Source organism: Octodon degus, unplaced genomic scaffold (assembly GCF_000260255.1).
Source record: "Octodon degus isolate 3935 unplaced genomic scaffold, OctDeg1.0 scaffold00056, whole genome shotgun sequence".
NCBI classification, from domain to species: Eukaryota; Metazoa; Chordata; class Mammalia; order Rodentia; family Octodontidae; genus Octodon; species Octodon degus.
Genome location: NW_004524632.1, coordinates 11,594,124 through 11,609,044, shown reverse-complemented (window position 1 = coordinate 11,609,044; position 14,921 = coordinate 11,594,124). Strand labels below are relative to the sequence as shown.

At 62.0% G+C, this 14,921-nt stretch overlaps 1 protein-coding gene across 2 annotated transcripts; it reads left to right on the top strand.

Moving 5' to 3' along the window:
- The first annotated feature begins 7,086 nt into the window (after nt 1-7,086).
- On the top strand, nt 7,087-14,176 carry Meox1 (mesenchyme homeobox 1). 2 transcript variants are annotated; one of them, XM_004633809.2, is made up of 3 exons: nt 7,087-7,561; nt 13,091-13,245; nt 14,040-14,176. In XM_004633809.2, exons 1-3 carry the CDS (start codon nt 7,087-7,089, stop codon nt 14,160-14,162), a joined length of 753 nt encoding a protein of 250 aa, XP_004633866.1. In that variant the 3' UTR covers nt 14,163-14,176. The 2 variants fall into 2 exon arrangements, with proteins under 2 accessions (XP_004633866.1, XP_023574012.1); XM_023718244.1 differs by lacking the exon at nt 13,091-13,245.
- The last annotated feature ends 745 nt before the right edge of the window (nt 14,177-14,921 follow it).

Sequence of the window (14,921 nt, the reverse complement as noted above, 5' to 3'; positions counted from 1 at the left end):
TGGCATGTGGTGCTGGGGGATTGAACCGCGGTCCCTGATGCTTTGCCAAGCTTGTTCTAAGTAGGTGCCTTAGACCACTGAGCCATCTCTCCAGCCCCTCTCCAGTTTTGTGGGCAGCCCCAGGGCTTGTTTGCCCAAAGAAAAGCCACTGAGTCCCTGGCAAGGCTCAAGGTGTGCAGCAAGGCTGCAGCCCAGGATGGTGGTGGCCCAGAGGGACCCCCGGCAGGGTCACATGGGAGGCTAACAGAGCGGACCCAGTACCAGCTCTGGGCACCGTCCGTCCGCGCCCTGCTGGCCTCACCAGTCTGCAGTCAGGGGCCACCATCTTCCTGGCCTCAGTGTCCCCAGGACCCCTCCATCTCCCACACTGTGGCCACAAGCTGGGTGCTTGCTACGTCCTGTGGGCCCTGTGTGGGCATCTCCAGCAGGCCTTGACATGCAGCCTGTGAATTCCGAGAGGCTTGGGCATTACCAGAGGCACCAGCAGGAAGGGATCCCAAGAAGGGTTCAAACCCAGGTTCTTAAGATGCCAGGTCCTGCCATCCGGTACCCAGCTGCCTGTCCTGCCTGGCACACACAGGCACAAACAGGGCAGCCGTGACCTCAGAGAGCCAGGGCATGGAGAGGCTTGTGGAGCCCTCAGAACAGGTGCCACGGGGTCTGAGGTCAGCGCATGGCCCTGGCTGGGCGCGCAGCTCTAATAGCTCCAAACAAGGCCCAGCACCTTGTCTCTTCTCAGGAGGGCAGTGGACAGCCCTGCTCAGGCCCGGGGCCCTGTCCTGAGGTCTCGGGCTCTGAAGGAGTGACCAGGAGGGGGAGCCCACGAGTGGCTTGTGGCACAGAGACCAGCAGGTCCAACAGGTTGTCTGGCTTGGGAAGGTCACGGGGCCAGGGGTTTGCATGAGCACAGGGACAGCATCTGAGGGGCCCTGCAAAAGGATTCTGCCACTATGACAAATGGATTCTGAGGCTCCAGACCCAACAGCCCCTTGCAGGCCCTGACGCCTGGAGTCCCTGCCCTGCCCCCACCTCACAGGCCACCACAGCCCCAACCACCTACCCTCACTCACCTGCCCGGCTAGCAGGTTCTGAGTGTGGAGGACAGATGCCAGAGGGGCCCAGATGCAGCACCACACCCCCGCCCCAGCCCCTCCGGCCCAGCCCTGCGCCTGCCCTGGTCTCCTGGCAAGGCCGGTCTCTTCCCACTCTGAGGGCTCTGGGCATTGCGTCCTGCAGCAGCAACAGGAAGGGCGGCAGCAGTGGGCAGCTCTCAGGCTTCCTGGGAGCCACAGGGGTGATCACAATCACGTATGCCCTGACCAGTGCCTCCTACTCTGCCCCGGAAGGGGATGTCACCGGCTGGCAGTGGGGACAGTTGCCTGCTGCTGGACTCTGTGCACCTGGTTCTGTGTACAGCTCAGAGCAGGCAGGTGGGCAGATCCGAGAGGGCTGCAAGAGGGCGGGCTCCATGTGCAGCGGGCTCATCTTCCTGACCTTCCTGCGGAGCCGCCCTGGACCCAGAACCCACAGGGACCCCACCCCTCCCTACCTCACCCTCCTGTGTCTGAAGGGGGTGCCCGCTTTTCCTGTGTGGCGAGGCCTGCAGGCATGCTGCAGCTCTGAGGGCCACCACCAGATGGCGCTACAGATCCGCCGCGTGTTCACAGGCGGCGGCGTCCGCAAGGCGGAGCTTGCCTGTCCTTCCCGGCCTTCCCCTCTTGTCACAGGTGCACACGCGTGTGGCCTGCGCCCGTCTCTGCTCTGTGGCATTGGCCCGTGCATTCGGGCTCCGTGTGGGGCCCTCGGGCAGGGAGGAGGCGCCGTGTGCACCGGTCGGGCTCTCAGCCGTGGCCGCTCCCGAGTGACACTGACCTTCCTGACCACCGCCCTGGCCATGCCTTGGGGGAGATGTCGTTTATTGTTTCAATTAAAACAAGAATAACCCCGGAGCCCATGCGCAAAATAGCCACATTTTCAAGCGCTCTGCCATCCATGAACCTAAACTGTCGCCGGTGTCTCAGCTGCCCAGCCCAGCCTGGCCTGCTTGCAGCCGTCTCCTCCCGGGCTGAGAGCTCTCACCCTGCGGCTAGGGGTGCAGCCCCAGGCCCCACCGTCTGCTCCTCGTCATCACCTGGGTAATCACAGGCCCCACCGTGGGACTCAAGAAAGAGACCAGAGGGGCCGGCCAAATACCTCAGCGGATTAAGGCCGGGAGTTTGATCCCTGGGCCTGCCGTGCTGGCCCCGCACCCAGGGTGTGCTGAGACGCGATTGAGACTGGGCGTGGTGGGGCAGGCCTGTAATCCCAGAATTTGGGAGGCTGTAAACAGTAGAATCACTACTAGTCTGATCTAGTAGTGAGGCCCTGTACACCCTGTACACCCTGTCTTAAATACAAAAGAAAGAAAGAAAGAAAGAAAGAAAGAAAGAAAGAAAGAAAGAAAGAGAGCAAGCAAGAAAGAGAGAAAGAAGAGAAAGAGACCAGAGCCAGGAAGCCTGGGTCTTAGCCCTGCTGGCTGTGTGAACTTGGACAAGGCCCCAACCCCAGCTGCTCCTCAGCCCAAGGGGGCAGCCGCAGCAGATGCAGAGGAGAAGGCGAGGCAGCTCCCCCCCGGGGCCCCTGCTTTCCCACGCCACAGCCCAAGAGAACAAGGACCAGACAGAGCAGCAAGGGACACAGAGACTGCACCTGGGCAGCGGGGGAAGGGGACTGGGGGAGCAAGGGTCCCCGCAGAGCCCTCAGACCCAGGTAAAGGCTAAGCCAGGCCTGAGTGCCACTCTCAGAAACACCTGCACGGAGCGCTGGCCCAGGCGGGGTTCCACCCCGGAAGCCCCGGGCCCTCCTTCCCCTCTGGGAGCAGCCCCGTACCCTGCTCAGACCCCATGATGCCATCGGACAGTCTCAACAGAGCAGAGCGGTGACAAGGCCCGGCCAGCCCTTCTCGCCTCTCCAGAGAAATCAAAAGCGTCAAAGCCCGCTTGCTCCGCCAAGAGAGCCCTGGATGCTGCGTCTGCCCCCAGGGCTCCCCGAGAGTGGGGAGACCTCGCCCGGGCTGCTGTGCACGGATGGCCTGTTTTCAGCTCAGCACCGCAGATGCCCTGACAGACTGCCAGCTAAGATGGCGGGATGGTGGCTTCTGAGGAAAGACAAAAGATCCCACCCGTCGCCTGTGCTCCCCTGCGGCCACGGCGCCTTTTCCTGAGCACCCGTCCCAGGGCTGTGGACCCGGCCCTCACCTGCTGGGACCCCCGTGGCTTCTCACCCCCAGACCGAAGGGTCCCAGTGGCTTGCACCAGGGACAGGGATCCCCACCCCCGGGGCCACCCCGCACAGACCCACAGGGAGGGCTTTTCCCTTGCAGCGCCTAGAGCTGCAGGAGTCACCAGGCACCCCCACCCCCGCTCCCTCAGGCCTGGGCTGCGACTCAGGTGCACTCACCACACTGCTGCTTCAGGTTTTTAAAAATACTGCTGGGTAAACAGAGAGGGAAGCAGAGCAGTCCCCACACTCCATAAATCCGATCCACCATCCGGCTCACTTAAAGATGGTTTCCCAGGAACTCAGCCCTGCCGCTGACAGAGGGCCAGCCTGGCCTCGTGGCGTGGACCCACTGCCCCTAGCTGGAGCTTCCTGCCTGGTCACCTGGCCACCTCCCCCCACCCGGCATCAAGCAACTTGAGAAGTGTTCTGTGTGAGCTTCAGATAAACACCAGTTATGCTGGGCCTAAGGGTGTCAGGGGATGGGGGGCATCACCTGGCTCCCAGCATTCCCTGCAGCTCCGCTTGGCCAAGGGGAAAGTGCTGGTCCCAGCCCCAAGGACAGAGCCACCCGGATACAGGGATACAGGGGGGGTGGGTGTGTGAAAAGGCCCCTCAGCCCCTCCTCCCACCTGGCTCCCAAATGTATCAGATGCACTGAAGGCCCGAGGCAGGGCCAGCGGCAGGGCCAGGGCCTGCCACACCCACTGGGACCTAGGACGGCTCCGGTGCAGGAACTGGGTCCTCAGCGTCTCTCTGCTAGGGACCTGCGCACAGAGCAAGAGGCTGAGCAGTGGCATGGTGACCCTGGGCCTCCCAGCCTCGAGGAGCAGGTCTCTGTCCTGGTCATTGCCCTTTCCCTTTGTCTACCCCAGCCAGCCCCAAGCGTCTCTCCCAGGCCTTGGGGTCCCATCTGACTCATGGGTTTACCTCCAGGGTGCTACCCTGGGCCCACCTGTCCTCTCCACTGACCCAGAAACATTTCCCAGGACCATTCTGGGGCTGTCCAGGTGCCCCCATCTCAGGTATCAACAGTGCCACCTCTCCACGCTGCACTAGGATGAAGTGGCCCGGGGTCAGCCGGCTTCTGCCTGTAGTCATTGTGGGGAGGTTTGTTCCTGCCTCGTAGCTGAGAAAACCAAGACGAGTGCAGGGCCCCAAAGGCCAGAGCCAATCTGTGCATCGGGGGCAGGAATGCCCCTTGGGCCTCGCTGTCTGCATTCCCCAGGCTGTGCCTGGTACCCCATTTCTGTGGCCCCTGGAAGAACAGGTGACTCCCCAACACACACACAGCTGGAGCCCCCAACCCTGGCCTTTCCCAGGTCAGCAAACTCTGGCCTCAGTGCTTGTCTGGGAGCGGTCACCGAGCCCCTAACAGAGTGACTTCCCCAGGCTGGCCACACCTGGACTCTGCACTCCCTCCAGGGACAGTGGGCACCGAAATAGGTCCACATGGCCACGCCAAGGACAGACACACTCCCCATGAACGATGGACAGCAGCATCCAAGGTGCCGGGTGAGCCAAGGGTGCCCTTGCGGACCCCACTTATGCCCCCGCTTCTTGACACAGCCTCTGCACCAGGCTCTGTCCCTGAGCAGGCTCCCTGGGACCAAAGGTTGAGGAGGCCAGTGCAGGACGTCGCTGACAAATGGGCTACTGAAGGGCCGGGTTGTTTTCCTGGGCTCTGGAGGGGGCTGTCAGGGAGATGGAGAGCTGGGGCCCCAGATGCAGGCCTGGGGGCTGATGGACATCAGCAGCTGCCAGGGCGCCAGGGTGCCAGGGCGGGCTCCAAGCACAGCACACCCCACTGTGCCCACGACCTCCTGACCTCCAGGCCACCCCACCATGACCTGGGCTCAGACTCAGAGCCAGATGGGAAGCCAGAGGAGCCAGACCCTGGCTGGCCACTCCCAGGAGCTGACACGGGTTGTGGCCCAGTGGCTGCACCTCACAGAGGCTCCCCCCCTGCCCTCCCCACCCTTCTCAGACCCGGCTCTGCCCCAGCCTCGGTTTCCTCACCTGCACGCCCACTCCTCCTGCTTTACCCAACAGCTTTGTGAGAACAGAGCCGGCATGGCTGAGGGCAGTCAGGCTTGTGTGCCCACTGCCCAGGAGACCTGTGTCCCAGAGGGGGTCACAGAGTGGAGACCACACAGCCACTCACCCATTATAGCACCCTGTGCCCTGGGATTGTCCTGCTGGGGGATCCCTACCAGAACCCCTCTCTCCAGCCCCCTCCCCCAAGGGGACTTGGGGTCTTTGGGACAGGCCAGCGAGACCCTACTGAGGGGAGGCCCTGGCACTGTTGCCCTGCCTCTGGCAATGGAAATGTGGGGAGCAGAGAAGTCGGGCACTGTGGGAGTGGGTGTCATCTTTGGGAAGCGACAGTGACCCCCAGGGATGGCCAGGAGGCAGTGACCAGGGCTACCAGGCACTGAGGTGGCGCTTGGCCCGGAGACCCACATGCAGAGCACCGAGGACGCCCACTGGGGAGAACCCCAGGGGACGGAGCAGCCCCACACCCAGGGTGCCTGGACCTCTGGGGGCCAAGAGGGAGACAATGGGCAGGCTAGGGACAGCACACCAAGGGGTGAGTCCCAGAAAAACTTGGGACTTCCCTGAAAAACTGCGTGATTGGTGAATGAGCTGGAGTTTAAAGAGGACAAAGAATCAGGTGGGCTTTTTAGAAGTTACTGAATGGAGCCAGGCATGGGCGCATGCCTGTCATCCTAGTATTCAGGAGGCTGAGGCAGGAGAATCGCTGCAAGTTCAAAGCCAGGCTGAGCCACACAGTGAGACCCTGTCTTAAAAAGCAAATAAAAGGCCTTGACCCGGGCGACAGTTGCTTGGGCAGAGAGGAAGGAATGTTTTCCGGAGTGTGTCTCTCCTTAGACTCCAGACTGTAGTGGGCCGCCGGGACCTGCAAACAGGATTTCTTCTAATCCACCTTCCTCCGCAGCAGCCGCAGAAGGAACTTGAAATCCCCGTGATGGCGGGCGTCTCCAGCACTTATTTGCCGCCCCTCCTGGGAGTTTGGCTTCTGGTAGATTCTGACTCGGGTTTTTTCCAAATTCAAGACTGGGAGAATTTTGTTAACAGTGCAATAAAAATAACTTTATGGTGTTGGAAGAGTCACACAGACAGGGTGTGTGTGTGTGTGTGTGTGTGTGTGCGCACGCGCACGCACTGTAGCGTGGTTTTCTCACTCCTTAAAAAAAAAAAATACAGACAATGTTTTTTTAAAAGCCCAGCTGCAAATCCCATTACTCTCTCGGATAAGGTTTCTGGCCAGGAGTCCCTGCCCATGTTCTGGTTGGAGGGGACCCACGCCGCCCCTCCCTCTCCTCTCTCACGTTTCACCGCTGAAATTTGTCACTCTCTCCCCACCGCAGGATTTAAAAGTGTCTCCACCCTGGGCCAGCGGCCACTGCTCTGGGCTCTGTCCCGTTCCCCGTGCCGGAGCAGGTCGGTGGACATGTGCGGCACCTTCCTCGACACACAAGGGGCGCCCCAGGAGCCCTGGTGGCAGGCCAGATATTGGGGTGCAAGAGGCACGCACGCCCCGTAGGCTTGAAGGACAGACTGTCATTTTGGTTTGGGTCTTGTCTTCTAGGGTGAATTTTTTTTTTTTTTTTTTTTTTTTTTTTTTGGCGGCACCGGGGATTGAACTCTGCCTGGGAAGCGCTTATTCCACTGAGCCGTCTCCCCGGCCGTGGGGTGACTATTCTTTATTGAGCATTTTCCCTTCCCGTTTGGCTTTTGGTTTTGCACTGTCTAACCCCTGCCCCTAAGAAGTGCAAGGGGGAGAAGGTGGTGGGCGTGGAGCTCATGGACCCCACGGGCAGCCCCTGCCTGAGGAGCCCCCCGGGCCCGGCCCCACTCTGGGATGGCCTGCGGAACGCCCACGCCGAGGGCCGCGCGGCCTCGGGGCCGCCCCACTGCCCGCCGGCCGCGTTCTCCTTCCGCCAGAAGCCAGACTTCCTGGCCTCCGCGGCGGCGGCGGCGGCGTACCCAGACTTCTCGGCCTCCTGCCTGGCCGCCGCCCCGCACAGCTTGCCCCGCGAGCAGCGCATCTTCACGGAGCAGCACCCCGCCTTCCCGCAGCCGCCAGACTGGCATCTCCCCGTCCCTGAGGTGCGGCAGAGGCCACATCCCGGCCCCGTGGGGGGCCCCGGGGAGACTGTGGCCAGCAGCCCCGGCCTGGTGGAGGCCGCAGGAGGCCCTGGCGAGGACTGCGGAGTGCAGGGGAGCTCGGCCGGCGACGCAGAGAGGACGCTGTGCAGGCGGAGGAAGGCGGCGGCAGGTACGCGGCGCCGGGGCCACTGGGGGGTACGGTGCGGCCGGGAAGCAGCTTCCCCTGTGAGCCTGGGCGCTGACCAGCAGGCTGCGTGGCGTCCTCAACAGGGACATGGAGACTGGGGCCCTCTGCGTGGCTCCGGGAAGCCCTGGACAGTGATGGGGCTGTCTGTGTCCCCAGCGAGGGCCCTGGGTGAGAGCAACGGGCAAGAGGCACAGAAGATTCCGGGGTCAGGGACAGAGCTGCGGGCATGGGCCGGGCGCGACAGGTGACAGGGCTGCCGGGAGTCCTGGGCTCGGACCAGGGCCTGTGACTTGGTGGTCCCAGCAGCCTATGGAGGCAGCTGACCATGAGAACCTGGGCACAGAGCCTGGCTGGGCAGGCCCAGGGGACAGCGACCCTCGGCAAGGAGCCCGGGACCCAACAAAACCCAGCTCGGCTGGGGTCCAAGGAGGGCGCCTGCTGTGGTCTCCTGGGTCCGGGCCCAGGAGCTCCAGCTGAGGGTGACAGCAGTGGTAGCACCCAGGTGGGACATCAGCTCTTTCCGGTCCCCAGGTTTGCAAGGTGGGGACCGCAGGGCGTCAGTATCTTGGCTTGGTATGCTGGAGAAAGATGAAATCTGTGGCACAGCAGGAGCAGGTTTGCATCGAGTCAGCAGCTAAGCACAGGCCTTCCAGCGTCCCTCAGGCAGTCACCCTGGGGTGGCTCAGGCCTGGACCTCACACTAGGCCTCACACCCCACACGCCTGCTCCGTCGTTCTGGGCTGACACTAGGCCTGTGCTGGGTGCCCTCCCTGCAGTGACAGAGAGTGAGGCCACCCCAGCATCCCACCCAGCCACTCTGCGGAAGGCTACTACGTCCATTCCCCTGGGGGTAAAGTCCTGGCTGTGTCCCTGCCCTTCTGTCACCTGCTGTCTCTGCTCCCATTTCATGGCTGGTCCAGCCCTTTCCAGGGCACTGATGCCCAGGGCACCAGGGTGGCACTAGCAAAGCCAAGAGACTGCTAGGCACAGGTGGAGGGCATCCCTGTCCAGCAGGCTGCCCACACCTGCTGGCGCCCACAGGGTCCGCCTCTTGGGGAACGTCCCCACCCTAGAGAACCCTGGGGCTCTCAAGAGCAGTGGCCGGCAAGCTCTGAAGGGGTTTCCCTGCCTCCGGTCTCCAGTTGGCCCAGCGTGGTCCCAGTGTCGAGGGTGAGGCCAGCTCAGTGGAGCCCGAAGGGGGGTATTAGGCTCCCCCAGTCGCCAGCTCTATCCTCTTTGCAAGTTCCCACTTTGTTCACCTTGAGTTCGTGGGGATGGGTGCTGGGCCAAATCCGGGTTCTCCCCTGAGCCGCACCCTGCCACAGACTATTTCTGTGGAGGCACCCCACGCTTCTCCCACTGTAAATTGGGGTGCAGCGCGGCACTTCCAGCACGCGTCTCTGCGGAGGGCCTGGCAGGGTCCCGACTGTCCACATAACCCTGGCCACACACCATGCTGTGAACAGCGTGGGCAGGGTGCCTGGCTAGCCCTCAGGACCCAGGGGTGACAGTTACTCCTTGGGGGCCGAGAGACACAGGAACTTGTACAGTTTGCCCTACAATCCAGCAGGCATCTGTGAGGAGCTTTGGGCTCGGCGACCCACTGCAAGGTCCGTCGGTGGGTGCTGGGCTGGTTGGCCTGGGGTGCCCCGCAGCTGAAGGCACTGATGGAGGCGGCTCCTCCCCGCCATCCCCCTGCTCCCTCAGGACCCAGGATGTGGGGCTGGGCCTCCCTGCTCAGCCCTGCCTCCCACTCCCCAGCAGGCAGGGCCAGCGCTGTGGCGGCGAAGACCCCTGCCAGCAGGACAGCTGCAAGCCCCACTGCTGTTTCCCCCAAGCTGTCATTGCTACTGTGGTGCACCGGCTTTAATTTATGGCAAGGAGGGATTTCGTGGTGAATTCCTGGCGGGGTTCAAGGGAAGGTTGCAGGCCCTCCCGCCCTTTGTTCTGCCTCCTCCCCGCCCCGCCCCAGTTGCTTCTGCCCCCTCCCCAAACCTGCCAGGTTAAAGGAACACAGTCAGCTCGGTCCTGCCTTGCACCCGACCTCCCTCGGCCCCTGTCACCCTGCCACGCACACAGGTGCACACACACACACACACACACACACACGTGCACGCGCACAGACGCAGTCTCACATGTGCACACCCACGGTGCACTGGTGTTTCCAAAGTCCTGCACGTTCTAACACCTCACTCCATCTCCCCCCCAACCGTATTTTCTCCCTATCTGAAATATTTCGACTACACTTGCACACGGCACCCTATCAGCGAAAGCAGCCGTGAGGAAGCCTGAACACCAGAGATCTCCTGGAATTGGTGCTGGTTTCGTAACCCCAGCTGCAGCCTCAAAAAGGAAGTTGGGGTCTGACACCCCTCATTCTGCAGGCTGATGCTGGAAACCTTTTTCTGTCATTGTGGCCCAAAAAATCCCTCAGCATGACACTTACTGCCTGAACCCTTTTGGAGCGACCTGAACAGCCATCGCCGGCAGACCCTTGGTCCTGCAGCATCTCCGGAGCTGCGCCCAGGCCCAAGGAGTGGTTCCTGGGTCCCCTGCCCCAGCCCCTGGTGGCCACCACACTGCGGCCCGGTGTTGCTGGCTGGGTGCCTGTGGCGTGCAGCCCTGCGGGGTCTGGCTTTCTGGGCCGGCCTCACTGCACTCGGCGCAGTGTGCTCACGTTTCGTCACCTTTGTCGCATGCACAGAATTTCCTCCCTTTGGGCTCAGCAGCACCCCACAGCAGATAAACACTGCATTTTCTTTCTCTGCTCATGTTGAGGGACACATGGGTGGCTTCAAAATCTCAAGTGATGCGGGAATAGACGCCGGCAGCCAAGTCTGGGTTTTCAGTGTTCTCAGTGTTTCGGGTGCTTATTTGAAGCGGAACTGCCAGATCACAGGGTGACCCTGGTCTTCGAGGCACCCCCCGGCCGCTGCCCCGAGACGCAAGGGCCCCAACCTGCAGCACTCGTGTCTCCTCTTCAGCAGGTGTAGCAGCGCTGTTCTGTCCTGCTTTTGCCTGGGGCGGTCGCGCCAAGTCCCTCATCCGCTTGCGGGACGCTGGGTATCTCCCTTGGAGAAGCTGAAGTTCTTCACCCATTTTTTTTTTTTTTTTTTCAGAACCAGGGATTGAACTCAGGCCCTTGCACTTGCCAGGGAAGTGCTTATTCCACTGAGCCATCTCCCCAACCCCTCTTCACCTATTTTTAATTGGGTCATTTGGGGGGTTTTGTGGATGAGTTGCAGTTCTTTATATATTCAGAATACTCATCCCTAGCAGATGCTAATTCGCAAACAGTTCCTTCTGTGCCACAGGTTCCCTTTTCACTCCGTTGACTGTTTCCTTGGCTGTGCACGAGTTTTTAAGTTTTTGGGTTTTTTGAGACAGGATCTGGCTATGCAGCCCTGGCTGGCCTCAAACTTCAAGTGATCCTGCTGCCTCAGCCTCCTGAGTGGTAGGGTGGAAGGCGTGCCCTCACACCCGGCTGGATTCACTCTTAAGTATTTTATTTTATTATTTATTTATTTGCGGCACTAGGGATCGAACTCGGCGCCTTGGGCTTGCCATGCAGTCGCTTACGGCACTGAGCTGTCTCCCCAGCCCTAGGTATTTTATTTGTTATGTTGTTGTAGATGGAATTATTCCTGCTCACTCTTCGGATTGTGCGTGCTTGTGCAGAGGCCCAGGGGAGTTTTGCCCGCCGCTCTTCAACCGGCGGCTCCGGGCACGCGTCCCGCCTTCCATTTCTTCTGCCGCGGGGCTCTGCGTGGAAGAGCAGATGCCGAGCAGGTGCGGCCCTTGTCCCGCCCGGGGCTGGTGCTGAGTTTCGTCTTGCCCCCAGCTTCCGCGAGGTGGGGTCCTCTCCCAACCCCTGCCTCCTCCGTTGACTCGACCCCCCTTACAGGGAGCCTCACGCAGCCACGGCCCCCACAGTGCTGGCGCCCGGGATTGCCTGACTCTGGGTTCCTCCGCACTGTCCAGCGCCGGTGGCCTGGCGGGCACGCCTGTGCTTGGCTTGACTCGCCCTCTCCTGCTCCACTGCCTGGGTGAGGGCTCGCGGCTTGTCCACATCTGTGGCATCAGCTGGCATGGTGGGGCCGGCAGTGACCTTCACACTGGCTAGGGGAAGCAGAGAGTCCCTTCCAGCAGGGCGAGGAGCCTAGCGCCGTGCTGTGCGCGCAGGGATGTGGGTCATTCTGCCTCCGCGGCCCCCAGCGCTAGGCTTTAAGAGCATTTTCCACACACACTACACCCAGTCTCCTCAGAGCAGCCCTGGGAGGGTCCTGGAGCCCGGAGAGGCTGTGCGACTTCCTCAGAGCATCCCATTGTACTCTGCCGAGTGGTGACAAGGCAAAGCTGGGGACGCCCGGCCCCTGGAATAGGAGGTGGTCAGACAAATCCAGACTCCTTGCCCATGTGCAGGGTGTCAGCTCCGCCTCTGCCTCTGCCTCCCAGCGTGGGAGCGGCCCAGGCCAGGGAATCCGAGCAGAGCGGACAGAGGGCGAGGAGGAGAGGGAGCCCCTGGGGCCCGGTGGCTGCGGTCCAGAGAAGGTGGGCTGTGGTACCCGCTGTGGTCTCAGCCTTAGATTCTGGGTCTGGGGTCAGGACAGTGGCCACAGGCTGGATGTGGTCGTTGGCTAGTGGCAGGCACCAGGGCCACTGCGCTGTGGGCTGGGCTCCTTCCTATGTGGTCCCTGCCCCACCACACTGGGGGAACCCAGGCCTCTCCCACTCTAAGCTCTGCCCTCTGGTCTGTAAAATAGGCCGCCCCTCAACGCACCGGTGAGCAGTGTGAAGATGGGGTGCTGGGCCGGTGGGGTGCTGGCACGAAGATGCATCCCGGGCCATCAGCAGGCAGGACTGAGCCCCGCTGTGTCCCTGGGAGCTCCCAGCCCAGGCCCCCTGCCTCTCCCAACATGGCCCTGCAGGGTGGGTGACCTGGCCCGGTGACCAGCTCCCAGCAAGGCTGCTGCTGCCTCCCCACCCCAACCTGCAAAGCAGGAGCAGTGGCCTGGGCACCCGGCCCTCCCGGGAGTGCCCCACAGGGTCACCTGTCTCTGACTTGGCGTGTCCGAGGCAGGCTGAGGCCCTGTGTGTTTACAGGAGCCTTGGCTCCCCGTGTCCTGCGGGGTGGCTGTCGACGGGCGCTCAGGCAGTAGCTGAGAGCTGCTTCCTGTGCAGGCAAAAGTCTTGAGGCTTGTCAGAGGGTGGAAGGGCACAGTGGCTTCTTTCTCAGCATTCCTTGGAACATGGGGGTGGGGACGAGGACCAACTGTGTTCCCAGCACTCTCCGAAGCTGAGGCAAGTTTCAGCCCAACCTGAACAACTTAGCAATTTAGTGAGAGCCTGTCTCAAAATAAAATATAAGTGGTTTTTTTTAAAAGAGTTGGGGATGTGGCTGTGTGCCAAGGCCCTGGGTCCCTTCCCTGGCAGGGGCGTGGGCCTGGCTGTCTGGGGCAGGAGGAAGGGATTCACCTGCTCATGTGCTGTGGGGTGGGGCCTCTCTCCCAGACCTGCAGGAGCCCCGCGGGAAGGCCCGCAAGGAGAGGACAGCCTTCACCAAGGAGCAGCTGCGTGAGCTGGAGGCCGAGTTTGCGCACCACAACTACCTGACGCGGCTGCGCAGATATGAGATCGCCGTGAACCTGGACCTCTCCGAGCGCCAGGTGTCTGTGCCGCCCCCCAGGCAGGCGGGGTAGCATAGGGTGCCCCAGGATCACGAGGTGGGAGGACCCTGCACGATGGAGCCTGGCACCCAAGGTCTCCAATGTTCCCCAGCGACTCCCGGGGCAGCTGGGGTCAGCACCACGGGCGCTGGACTCACCAGGCACTGCCCAGATTGCAGGTTCTGGGCTCAAGGGGGCAGACTTGGAATCTGCCCCTCAATTCGGCTCTGCAGGGGTGCAAGGTACCACAGGCTCCTGAGCACTTCAGACAAATGGCCCTGGGCCTCCAAGTGGGCTCGGGCCTGGGGGGGTATAATGGTAATGATGACAATCTGAGGCAGCCGCTTGGGGCGGGGGCACTGTCCAGAGTGTGGGATATTAAACCAGACTTAGGTCCAAACCCTGGCTGCCCTGTCACACACCTCTGGATTCCGCTGTAAAGGGGGTTACAGTCCCACCTGCACGAGCCACTGCGGTTCACAGGAAAGGCTGGGCAGAGCTGTGCCTGCTGACCAGGCTCTGGCAATGTCCATCCGGGCATGAAGCTTCACCCAGGACCCTAGGGCAGGGCGGGGCAGGAGATACCACCCCAGGAGGGCTGTGTGGAACAGGACCTCACAGACCGCACCTCTGTGAAGGGACACATCCAGAGACTTGTCTGGGCAGACAGGGGTATCCCCTTTGGCCTGTTCTCAGGGCCTCGGTAGGGGCATTTGGTGATGGTTGCTGTCCGTGTCCACATAGGCTGGTTCACTCTGGCCCTGAGTGACCAGGGCCCTTGGCTTCCTCCCCAGGTCAAAGTGTGGTTCCAGAACCGGAGGATGAAGTGGAAGCGGGTGAAGGGGGGCCAGCCCGTCTCCCCCCAGGGTCAGGACATTGAGGACGGGGACTCCCCAGCCTCTCCCAGCTCAGAGTGAGGACTGTCCTGGCTTCGGCATTCGCCTTCCGGGGGAGTCACACGCCACCCCCCCCCCGAGCTGCACAGACCAGAAGGCGCTCCAGGAAGCTGCCTCTTGGGGTCTCCTGACCACCTCCTCCTGCCACACTCCTGCAGCCCAGACTGGCCTCTCCTGGACCTGGACACCACCCAGCATGAGGAGTGAGGCCCCGGGGATCCCTGGTGACTCTTAACGTAAATGCTGAGGACAGAAGCACAAGCTGGATACACACCCATGGCCTCTGCTCCTCTCAGCTCTTGGGGGCATGAGGGCACAGTGACCCTAGGGCTGAGAGTTTCCACACCCAGGACATGACAGTGAGGACAGAGGCAGCCACACATGCCGGCTCCCTGGGCAGCTGCACCTCCAGGACAGACGGGCAAAGGCCTGGCCACGGCAGGTCTGCTTCTCGACCGGGGACTTCTGGATGGAATCCCCTCGATGTCCGTGTGTGGAGCTCAGTGCTGGACAGTGGCTCTGTGTCCTGGGAGCAGGAGGTCACATGAGAGGCCAGCTGGGGGCCCAGGACAGAGCTTGGGGTGGAAGGTTCTCCAGCTACATGTCCTGTGCTTCCCAAGGACTCCGACCGCGCCCAGGACAAAGACACAGCCTGAGGGGTGGGCACAGGAACTGCTGTGGCCCCTGGGAAGTCTCCCAAGATGGGTGGTCAAACCTCCGGGGAAACTACAGCCCTGGCAAGGGGTGTCCACTCCAGTTGGGGCTTCTAATCCTAGTTGG

Coding starts and splice junctions, on each gene's coding strand:
- Meox1 (XM_004633809.2), top strand. CDS start 7,087: ATGGACCCCACGGGCAGCCCCTGCCTGAGGAGCCCCCCGGGCCCGGCC. Junction 7,562..13,090: donor GCGGAGGAAGGCGGCGGCAG/GTACGCGGCGCC, acceptor CCTCTCTCCCAG/ACCTGCAGGAGCCCCGCGGG. Junction 13,246..14,039: donor TGGACCTCTCCGAGCGCCAG/GTGTCTGTGCCG, acceptor CTTCCTCCCCAG/GTCAAAGTGTGGTTCCAGAA.